This window comes from Amblyomma maculatum, chromosome 10, assembly GCF_055883805.1.
Source record: "Amblyomma maculatum isolate TAMU_Amacu chromosome 10, ASM5588380v1, whole genome shotgun sequence".
NCBI classification, from domain to species: Eukaryota; Metazoa; Arthropoda; class Arachnida; order Ixodida; family Ixodidae; genus Amblyomma; species Amblyomma maculatum.
This window is the reverse complement of record NC_139353.1, coordinates 65638376-65650215: the sequence shown is the minus strand read 5'-3', so window position 1 is coordinate 65650215 and position 11840 is coordinate 65638376. Positions and strand designations below refer to the sequence as shown.

Genomic DNA, 11840 nt, shown 5'->3' with positions numbered 1-11840 from the left:
ATCCCTGGCACAGAGGTATTTGAGTGGATTAAATGCTTCGAAGATAACAGCAATAAGATTGTAGCTTCTTGGTGTGGAACTCGCCTAGTTTATTAAGAAATGTAACCGTTCGTAAAATTATGTAACGTAATATAGTTTCAAGTCAATTGAAATCAGTGTATTTGCTTTGTAAAATCTTCTGGATGGAAGGAATTTGTAAGGAAAAGCTGCTTTTGGACAGCCTGACAAGCCTTCAGACCCCGCTTTCACAGCGGCAGCATCCGTTGCTAGTGCACTCACATATATACGAAAGATAACTTAATACTGCGTTACAATACCGAAATGGGAGTCATAATCGAAAAATTCAAAGGAAAGGAATCATAATTTTTAAATATAGTGAGCAAAGGAAAAAGAAAAGACAAAAAGCTACTCACATTCTTGCTCACAGCAATACATTCTAAACTCACAAAAAAAACGATACTTGTACTACGCTTATAGATATAGTACAGTACTTGCGGAGTTCGTGGGTAGCAAAACTAAAGGTATTATTTGAAGGCATGTTCACAGAGAGTACAAAGCTCCTTGTATGTGCAAGAAAAGAAAATGCAAGACCATTCATAACGCATTATTGAATATTGAGGCAAATATCAGAGCCCTTCTTTTACCAGATTTAGGCGAGAAATTCGGGAGTCAGTTCTCGTTATGTATTATTTTGTACTGGTACTATCGTTTTTGCATTTTGCCGATCCTACAGAAATTGTTGATAATATATCTAGTTTGATTTTAATGTCAGGCGTGAGCGACATTTTTTAGGATTGAGGATTTTTAATATTCTACAGTCAACAAATGCTACGCACTGGGCTCTGCATAAGGAGATTTGTATATACGAAGTGTGTAATTTTCCCATCAGGTCAATCATCTATAGGGCTAAACGTGGTGCCGTTCTCCCCAAAAGTGGAAATAGTCAAGATAGGAAGAAAGCAGTCCGGTATATGCCAACAGCTTCATCTGTACAAGAAGGAGGGTTTCCATGCAGCCAAGTTGGTCATTCCAGGGACGGTGATGTTACCGCGCGGCCTCTTTTTGATAGCCCTGAATCAGTTATCTCTGCTCGCAGCGCGGATGACCCTAGTGGAGCAGAGGTTGAATATGAGAGTAAATTATCGAATATTTTCATTATTACGGGAGATTTGAAGGTAAGATTACCTCAAAAGAGAAAACACTCGAAATGAGAGATTAGTTTCCCCAAACCCATTCGTAATATGTTTCGACCCTATGGGCGTTTTTGCCGGCGTATTTTGCCCATGCCATGAACCGCTTCGTGTATGCATTCACGATTGAAGGCCAGAAAATAATAGTTGCTCAACATTGTTGCACCGCAACAGCGCAAAGCTCTGCAATGTAAAAATGAAAAAAGTCTAGAGGGCACTTTGGACCACCCAAGTGAGATGAGGCGAAAGCCATTATAGCACTGTGGACGACCGCTATATCCCTCTATCTCCTCTATCTCTCTTTATCTACCATAACTGTCCCCCTCTCATCTTTCACTTACGCCTTCTTATTTTCCCTTATGGCGTGGTACAAAGTTGTGACCTATACTGTGCCTTTTATATCCTGTAAATAATTTCAAACACCGCTAAAGCCTGCTGTACTAACGGCTCTTTGACATGTGGCTCTACTTCTGTTAGCTCTGCGGTGGTGGTGGTGACAAACGTTTATTGAATCAAATAGGGGTAGATGTATGCATCGACCGGATCTATGAACATCCAGCCCTTAAAAATACTGGGTGGGGTCCCTAGTACGGGACCCCAGTGGCGTCGGCCGCTGCCCGGGCGCGCTCGACCAAGGCCTTTTGTGCCTGCAGGTCATAGCAACCGAGCAGGGTCGCCTCCCAGTCCTCCCGAGTGGGATTGGGGTGAGGAGGAATAGCTGGGTTGGATGGGCAAGCCCACACCAGGTGGTAGATGTCCGAAGACTTCTCCGCACAGTGCGGACAACTGCCCGTGAAGGAGGGATTAAAATGTTTTAGTGCTGCCGGGCACAGCAGAGTGTTGGTATAAAGACGGAGTAGAAGCCGCTCCTCCGTCTTAGACCTTTACTTGGGCGAGGGTAAAGGCTATGACAAGATTGAAAATAAAGAACAATGTCTTTAAAAGAATACCCGGGTTCGAATTCGAGATCTTGATCTAGGGGGTCGAGATGGGAAGCCCGGAAAGAGAGCGCGCGGGCGGCGGCGTCGGCTGCCTCATTCCCCTCGAGACCCATATGAGCAGGAGCCCATACTATTTTCCGGTAAGCGGGGTCCCCGGTGTAGGTGCAATTTTGAAGTAGTCGGTAGGCTAGGTATGGCGCCTAGCCTTGCTCGACGTTCCGACAGGCCCCTCGCTAGTCGGAGATAATTGTTTTAGAATCAGTGTGGGTAGCTGCCAGCGCAATGGCGACCTCCTCCGCGTGGGTTATGTCACGGGCGCGAAATGTAAGCCCGTTAACCGTTTTAGACTGGTGGACCACTGCGGCCGTGTACCATCCCCCATGGTGGGGGCTGGAGGCGTCCACGTAGTAAATGCCGGGTTTCGACCCATAATGGCGGCCCAAGGCTTCCGCCCTCGCCAGGCGCCGGCCATTGTGGTCTTCACGTGTCATGTTTTTAGGAAGAGGGCGTACGTGGAGGGCGCATCTCCACTCGAAAGGGAGGCGTACACGATCTTACATAAGGGTGGTATGTTGGATGTGTAGCCGGGCAAGAAGGCGGCGACCCGACAGTGTCTTAGAAAGACGTGTGTATTGGTTGGTTAAGTGAGCCTCTCGGATTTCCCAGAACGTATTCACCATGCCCAGGCCCAGTAGACGCTGGTTGGAGGTGTTCACGGGGGATCGAGGGCTCTTTTAAAAATTCTGCGCAGGACGACTTCGAGTGCATCCTCGTCTTGTTTCCGAAGGTGGAGGTAAGGAGTCGAATACAAGATTCGACTGGTCACGAATGCATGCGCCAGCCGGAAGGCGTCTTTGCACCTTAGTCCCCCACGTTTGTTAGAAACCCGGCGGACCATGCAGCCCACCTGGTCCCCCACCTTACGGAGTTTCGCCAAGGTAGTGTCCGACCGTCTATGTTGATGAATGAAGAGCCCCAGTACTTGGACGACTTCTGTGCGTTCAGGAATTGATCCTGTCTCTAAAAAGAGCTAAATTTTGGCCGTACACTTTGGTGAGGGGCGTATGTGTACAAATTCAGATTTTTGAGGGGAGCATTGAAGGCCGCAGCGGCGAGCATAACGGTCCATTATGGTTGCCGCTTGCTGCAGGTTGGCCTCAATATCTCCAAGAGAACCTTGCGTGGCCCACAGGGCGATGTCATCGGCATACAGCGCATGCTGCACACCAGCGACAGCACCCAACTGGGCCGGCAGGTGCATCATAGCCAGATTGAATAAGAGAGGAGACAGCACTGCACCCTGTGGTGTTCCTCTGGTTCCAAGTTGGAACGGGCCATGTTCGGTGTCCTGGATTTTAATGTAGGATTGGCGATCTGTCAAAAATTGCCGAATGTATCTGAACGCGTTGCGTCCGTAACCGGTTTGTGAAAGATGAGTGAGTATTACCTCATGAGTAACATTGTCGAAAAATCCTTTCAAGTCTAAGGCGAGTATGACCCTGTCGTTGTGAGGGCATTCGACCGGGTCAAGAACGTCCCGATTAAGGTGTAGCAAAACATCCTCTGCGGACCTGTACGGGCGAAATTCGAACATGGAGTCTGCGAAGATGTGTTGATTTTCCATGAACTCGGACAACCTGTCACGCACCATCGTCTCCATTAGTTTGCCCGCAGATGAGGTTAGAGAGATGGGTCGAAGGTTGTCCGTGTTGATAGCCTTGTCAGCTTTTGGAATGAAAGTGACCAGAGCAGTCTTCCAATCGATGGGGAGTGGCGCGTCCCCAAGCCAAATTGAATTGATGTAATCCAATAAGGATTGGTAGTCCGGGTCGGGTAAGTTAGCTAGTAATTGACTGTAATTTTGTCCCGACCAGGGGCTGGGCCACGTTTCATTTTCGCCAGGGCCGCCCACAGATCGTGGAGCTGGAACGGCTGACCCAGCTCAGCGTTTTTCGAACCTGTATAAGAGTGCGCCGGTCTGCGGGGGTCCTGGGTAGTGCACAAGTACTGGTCCCGCAACTTGTGCGCTAGTGCGCTAGCTGAGTTGTGTTGCCCTGAAAGCTGTGTATGGCACGTTGTAAATGTTTCTGAGTTTCTGTGTGTGTCTGCGTTGGGTCGATAAGAGCGTGGAAGAGCCGCCAGGTGTTCCTGCTGGACATCTCCCGCGCCGCCGTGTTGCAACGATCCACCCAGTTGGCGTCTGTGAGCTGGGCCGCATACTCGGCCGCCTGCTGGGTGAGCTCGGAAATTCGAGCCTTAAGTTTGCAGTTATGCTTTTTTCGGCGCCACCGGCGAACAAGGCAATGCCTCGCGGCGTTCAAGGGCGCGGCAAATGAAAGACGTCGGAGAAAAGGCGCTTCATAATTCCTTTTGTCTAGCATGAGAATGATAGCGCGATTCCGCCAGTGACAGATACTACGCCTTTCTTTTCCTGTAAACAAATTATATAACGCCGATGAACTTTGATGCATTCAATGAAATTCTGGTTGTGTTTGACAATTAGCGCGCAATATGCCGTCACGACAAGCCATGACGTCCCCAAGCGATACGTCCATCTGGCGGAAGAGGCACCAAAAAGCCAAGGGCTGCCTGCCAGCCTCTAATCTGTGGGCGCATGACTCCCCCTCTTCCACGGCGCGAGTGCCGGGGGAGGCGAAGAGAACGCCCATTTTCGATGTAAATAAAAGTTGTGCATCCAAATGCGTATACAAAGCTGACCCCCCCCCCCCCCCCCCGGCGTCCAATTCAGGCCTCCGTGCGGCGCCTTTAATTTGGCGCTTCTTCGAACGCCGCACCACACAGCAAACAAAAACAGACCCAGACATCTGTGAGGTATTAGTGGAGCAGGGATCGGCGGCGTTAGAAATTGATTTACCGGATAGAAACGGCGCAGTATCTGTACCCGGAAGAAGAGATTTAAACTGATTTATTTATAGGAAGGGAAAGACGCGGTAACTGTCTCATTTGTTTTCTGTGGACACCGCAACCGCGCCGTACGGGAAGGGAGGAAGATGGGAGTGAAAGTGGAAAGAGAGAACGAGGAGCCGTAGTGGAAGGCTACGGAGTAATTTCGACCACCTGGTGATCTTTAACGTGCGCTGACATCTCACAGCACACGGACGCCTCTTCGTTTCGCCTCCATCGAAACGCAGCCGCCGAGGTCGGGTTCGAACCCGGGTACTCCGGCACAGTAGTCGGGCGTCTTACCACTCCACCACCCCGGCGGGGCATGTACCACACCGTAAAAGAAGTGAGGAAGGTGGCAGTGGAAGAAGAGAGGGACATAGAGGTGTCCTAATGAAGGGCTACGATCCACCGCACAATAACGTATATCGCCTCATCGCATTTTAGTGGCCTAAAGTGGCCTTTAGAATTTTGTTCACTGCGTGCAGCTATTTGTTCTAGGTAGCCCTCCAGCTTTAATTTATTTAAAGAATCGTTAGAATAATAAAATAGCGTAAAATATTGTTTGTAGTGTCGGCATGCTATCCATATGCATTCCACAATATAGCAATTTGATCTAGGTGAATTTCACAGTTGTATTATCACATATCCCCACTGGTGCACAATGGATCTGATTAAACGCACACAATTGTTGATAAATTTTACCTCTTTACTTGAGAGAGAGAGAGGGCACCCGCCCAAGCGGAGAACTCTGTGAACAAAGGGGTCGACCGACTAGCCCGAGGTCTAACAAACCGGGCGGGTGGCTCAGCGGATCCAGAGGCCTTCGCCGAAGCCCCCTTAACTTTTGCCGAAATCACTAACCTGCACAGAGAGACGAGACGACGCTTCCCGCCTCGCCAATCTTGTTGTCATGGGCACCCCGGTTGCCGACGTGGCAGATCGCCTCATTGCCGAATTTCAACTTGCCTCTCCGAAAGGCTCCATTGCCATGCGGGGCCATCTTAAGCAAACCGACAATGTTTCTAAAGGTGTCATCACCGTAGCGAGCTGCGAGACCACTGCGTCCCTGCAACAAAAAATTCAATGGCGAGCCGGAGAGATCGTCGACATCTGGAAATACGGCACCTCCAACGCGGCCCAGCTCACCTTCGCCGGGAAGACTGTGCCTCGGTATGTGCATTACAACTCAGAAATTGCCCTGGTCCGGGCATACAAAAGAACAATTCCAGCATGTGTGAAGTGCGGCACAGTTGGACACCGGGCGGACACATGTCCCAACCCGAATGGTGAAAACTGCGGCCTGTGTGGCCAAAAAGTGCCGGCAGTGGAGGGGGTGCGGGCTCCTCACGACTGTCAGCCGAAATGTGCAACATGTGGGTTCGGGCACCCAACAAACTCTCCTGAGTGCGCGAGGAAATTCCGCTCGCCCTCTACGGCCAAGCGCTCGGGGCCTGCAGCAACACGGCATTCTGGCGGGAAGCCAAAACACTCCGGCGCCACAAGCAAAGACATCGCAAAACGTCAGACCAACATCAGAGCGAAAAAGCAGCAAGAATCCCCTGACGGAGGTGGCGCCAAGGGACAAACGCCTCCGCCACCACCGAATGGGGGAAAAGGCCACAAAGCCCATACTAACAAGATGGATGGCACAGCTGACGCTTGGCCCCATGCCGTGAAAAATGACAAACAGGTGAGTGGCATGGGTGGGGTTGCCTCCTGTCCTCCCCCTCCCTCCCATTCTCACGTTGATATCGGGCTCCAAAAACAGATGGCAGCCATCCGGTCCCAAAATGAGATGCTGGTTACCAAAATTCAAGCTTTAGAAAGCAGATTGGCTTCTAATCCTCCCTGCCCTCCTAGCCCGGCGAATATGGAGAGCGAGCCGGTGGCATCATCACCAGCCTTCCCGGCGGTCCTTGCTGAGATCGAGGCCCGCCTGACTATGAAACTGACCTTAATGATCAGTGCAGCAATGGAGCAGGTCCTGACCAAGGTCATGGAGACTGTTCCGGCTATGATTTCAAAACATGTCAGTGAAAATGCCCGCCTTCTCCGACGATCGGGACCCCTTCGGGTTGTGTCCTCTCGACTTCCCAAAACAAGCCGTCGAGTCATAGACTCGGACTCCGAGGAAGCTGCCCCTCACCCGGGGACCGAGCTCCATGCCCAGCCTTTGGGTGCTGGCTCTGAGGTATTCGCTCCCTCCAAACTTATATTTAATCCTAATGATGGCGGCGCCCCCTAAAAGTAGGCGCTTTCCACCTTCAAACTCGGCTTCCCGATTTACAATAACACAGTGGAACTGCAGAGGTTTCCGTGCTCGCTGTAAGCGGGCCAACTTCCGTCTTTACCTCGCAACTTTTGAATGCTTACCAGCCGTGGTAGCCCTCCAAGAACTAGGGATGGGCGCCGCACTCACAAGCTGTACGACATTCCAACAAGACCCCTCGACTTGTCTTTGTGTCCACAAAAATTATACAGCTAATCTTGTAGACCTCGTCCTCCAAATTGTATATTCCTACGTGACGGTGACTCTCCTCCCTCTCCGCAAGCAGGACCCACCACTTCCCATTCTCAATGTATACTGTCCTCCTAAACTGCAACACATTTCTTTTGCAGACCTCTTCAGCCGAGCGCTGAGAGTCGCAGGTCGAGACCCCCTCCTGATTGTAGGCGACTTTAACGCCCCCAGTCGGCTTTGGGGCTACCACCGTGAAGAAAAGCGAGGGCGCAGGTTGGCGGAGCTTGCGTCCACGCTGGGCCTCACTCTTCACACTGACCCCGACCACCCAACCCGACTTGGTAACTCCGTGACAAGGGGCACCTGTCCGGACCTCACCTTTACTTATAACATTCAACATGCAGACTGGGTCAACACCGAGGAAACCATCGGCAGCGACCACTGCATTATCAATACCACAATCAGAACTCGTATACTCTCTAAACCCAGAACACAAGCCCATCTCCCAGATTGGACGTAATTCAGACAAAATTTCGACAAAACATCCATTACAGAGCAAGGGTACACCTCATGGTCCCAGCATTTGGTTTCACACCTTCGCTCCACCGAAACTCAGATTCAGCTTTCAGTGGTGGTATTGGATGTGGACAACTACCTACTCCACCTCTGGGAAGCTCGGCACTCCCTCGTCCGCTGATGGCGCCGGCAGAAACATAACAGTAACCTTAAAGCTCGAATTGCCGAGCTCACCCAGCGAGCGGCTGAGTATGCGGCCCAGCTCGCCGACTCTAACTGGGTGGATAGGTGCAACACGGCAGCGCGTCAAATGTCCAGCCGTAACACATGGCGCCTCTTTCGCGCCCTCATTGATCCAACTCAGACCCGTAGAGAAACACAAAAACATCTTCAGCGTGTAATCCACACCTTCTCTGGTAATACTATACAACTCGCGCACAAACTCAGGGACCGATATTTGCGCAACATACAGGACACCCGTGGGCAGGCGTACTCTTATGCAGGCTCTGAGAATGCTGAGCTTGAGCAGCCGTTTAAGCTCCACGACTTACGGGCAGCCCTGGGCAAAATGAAACGTGGTACTGCACCTGGCCGGGACAAAATCACTGTTAAATTACTAGCTAACCTTCCCGACTCAGCTTATACAACTTTATTGGACTACATCAATGCAATATGGCGAGGAGATACGCCACTCCCCATTGATTGGAAAACCGCTGTGGTCACATTCATACCAAAGGCCGACAAAGCAATAACCACGGACAACCTTCGCCCCATCTCTCTTACCTCTTGTGTGGGCAAACTTATGGAGACGATGGTGCGGGACCGGTTGTCTGAGTACCTTGAGACACAACATGTCTTCGCGGACACCATGTACGGATTTCGCCCACACCGATCCGCACAGGTTGTCTTGCTTCAACTACATCGGGAAGTCCTTGACCCCCTCGGGTGCCCTCATAACGACAGGGTCGTACTCGCCCTGGATCCTAAGGGGGCTTTCGACAATGTAACGCATGATATTATTCTCACTCATTTAAGTCAAACCAACTGTGGCCACCGTGCCTTCCAATATATCCGCCAATTCCTCACAGACCGCCAATTTCACATCCGCATTCAGGATAACGAACACGGCCCCTTCCCCCTAGGTACCAGGGGAACACCGCAGGGCGCAGTGCTTTCCCCCTTCTAATCAATTTGGCCATGATGCGCCTGCCGGGCGAGCTGGGTGCTGTCGAGGGCGTGCAGCATGCTCTGTACGCCGACGACATCACCCTGTGGGTTACACAGGGCTCACTTGGACACATTGAGGCCAGCCTGCAGCAGGCGGCGACTATAGTAGACCGCTATGCTAGCCGCTGCGGCCTTCAATGCTCCCCACAGAAATCGGAATTTGTGCACATCCGCCCCTCTCCAAAATGCACTACTAAAATTCAACTTACTCTTCAATCAGGTCCAATTCCAGAAACAGAAGAAGTCCCAGTACTGGGGCTCTTCATTCACCAACACCGCAAGCCAGACACCACATTGGCTAAACTCCGCAAGGTGGGGGACCAGGTGGGCCGCATGGTCCGCCGGGTTTCCAATAAACGTGGGGGGTTACGAAGCAAGGATGCCCTGCGGCTGGCAAACGCCTTCGTAACCAGTCGAATCCTTTATTAGACTCCATATATCCACCTGCGGAAGCAAGATGAGGATGTTCTCGAGGTCATTCTCCGCAAAATCATTAAGCGGGCCCTCGATAATCCGGTGAATACCTCAAACCAGCGCCTCATGGCGCTGGGAATGGTGAACACCTTCAGGGAATTGAGGGAAGCGCACCTCACAAATCAATATACGCGTTTGTCGCAGACGCAGTCGGGCCGCCGCCTTCTTTCCCGGCTCCACATCAAACATACGACACTTATGAAAGAACGGGCACGCATTCCAGCGCCGTGGAGATGCGCCCTCCGCGTACGCCCTCTTCCCGCCAAAATGGCACGCCAAGACCATGATGCCAGACGCCTGGCGCGGGCGGAAGCCCTGGCACGCCATTATGGTTCTAAACCCGGCGTTTTTTATGTGGACGCCTCTGGCCCGCACCAGGGGGGGGGGTGGTACACGGCCGCAGTCGTCCACGAGGCGAAAACAGTCAACGGTCTTAGCTTCAGGGCCCGCAACATAACTCATGCGGAGGAGGTCGCCAAAGCATTGGCTGCTTCCCACTCTGACTCGAAATATATAATTTCCGACTCGCGAGGGGCCTGTCGGAATGTCGAACAGGGCTGGACATCTTATCTAGCCTACCGAATACTTCAACATAGCTCCTACATTGGGGACCCCGCTACCCGATATATTGTTTGGGCTCCTGCTCATCAGGGGCTGGCTAGAGACGAGGCTGCAGACGCCGCAGCCCGCGCACTCTCTTTCCGGGAAGTTTCCTCCTCCTCCCTCTCCGACCAAGACGCTTATCCTAATCCGGCTTATACATTCAAAGATATCGTAAATTACTACCAATCTAGCCACAGCCTTTACCCCCGCCCATGTAAAGGCCTTTCAGAGGCGGATGAGCGGCTCTTACTCCGCCTCTATACCAACACACTGCTGTGCCCGGAAGCTCTAAAACACTTCGACCCTGCTTTCTCTGGCAGCTGCCCGCACTCTGGGGTGGTGTCTTCGGACATCTACCACATGGTGTGGGCCTGCCCCTCAAATCCGGCTATCCCCCCTCACCCCAACCCAAGCCGGGAGGACTGGGAGGTGACCCTGCTCGGCTGCTCCGACCTGAAGGCCCAACGGGCCTTTGTCGGGCGAGCCCGAGCGGCAGCAGACGCCACTGGGGTCCCGAACTAGGGACCTCCACCTAGTGTTTGCGAGGGTTGGCCCCTTCAGGGTCAGCTCACGCATAACCTCCTGTATTTGTCCTAAATAAATGTTTTCTACCACCACCACCTGACCTTGCCAGAGGGCAGGCCACAATGCTGCCTAAGCTTCAAACAAATTCTATTCTCAGTTATTCGAGATTGGCACTGATTACGGACGGGGACTGCGACCCTATTTGCCCCAGTTGCGACTGTGCAGTAACGGCTACATTGGCACACACACTTTGGGGATGTAGGGAAAGACTACCCGCTCACACTTTACGGCAGCTCCCTCCGAGGAGAGCTGAGACCAACTTCTTACATGCTCAGACAAGAAGACGCAGCTGGCGCTTGTCTCGTGGACCCAAAGCGTCGCCCTCGCTTGGGGGTCATGCCAACGCCAAGATGCCTTAATGATTACTCTTCTGGCAATAAAAGTTTCTCTCTCTCTTCACTTGATAAGGTGCATTCATTTGCTATTGACACACATTGAGCACCGATTCTAAAAGTTGTTTTTTATTAATCAAATCGCAAACCATAGCACACATTGCCTCTTCAACGGCATCATACGTCAACATGCTTGTGCAGCTAACTGCTATCTACTCGCTATATGAGCAGCGAGAAATATCTGTCCATAATGACCACTCACGTTCATGCCACAAAAAAGTCAAATAACCGGAAAACAGGTTGCAAGTGTTTGTTGCGCTTTATTGCGGAATGTTTGATACATGCTTCAATATTGATGGAGTTGGGAGCGCATGAGAACTGGCGATTCCAAGCAGTGATTTCGCTAACGACTCTCTATAACGCCGAAAGCCTTCAAGCTAGCTCTCATCGTGGCCGGGAGAGGCTATCGCCAGAGGCTGTCAGACTTTCCAGTTTATGGGTAAGCTGAACCAAGCACTCACAGCACTCACAGATTATGACTAAGTGCTTACCGGTATCGCTAAAGAGGAAATTATATAACAGTTGCATCTTACCTGTACTTACC

General features: G+C 51.5%; 1 protein-coding gene across 1 annotated transcript; it reads left to right on the top strand.

The window, feature by feature from the left end:
- The first annotated feature begins 9254 nt into the window (after nt 1–9254).
- On the top strand, nt 9255–10841 carry LOC146176713 (uncharacterized). The gene has a single exon (XM_084581031.1). It carries the CDS (start codon nt 9783–9785, stop codon nt 10839–10841), a length of 1059 nt encoding a protein of 352 aa, XP_084437157.1. The 5' UTR covers nt 9255–9782.
- The last annotated feature ends 999 nt before the right edge of the window (nt 10842–11840 follow it).

What these genes read in the sequence shown, in the direction of transcription:
- LOC146176713 (XM_084581031.1), top strand. Translation starts at nt 9,783, where the DNA reads ATGGCGCTGGGAATGGTGAACACCTTCAGGGAATTGAGGGAAGCGCAC.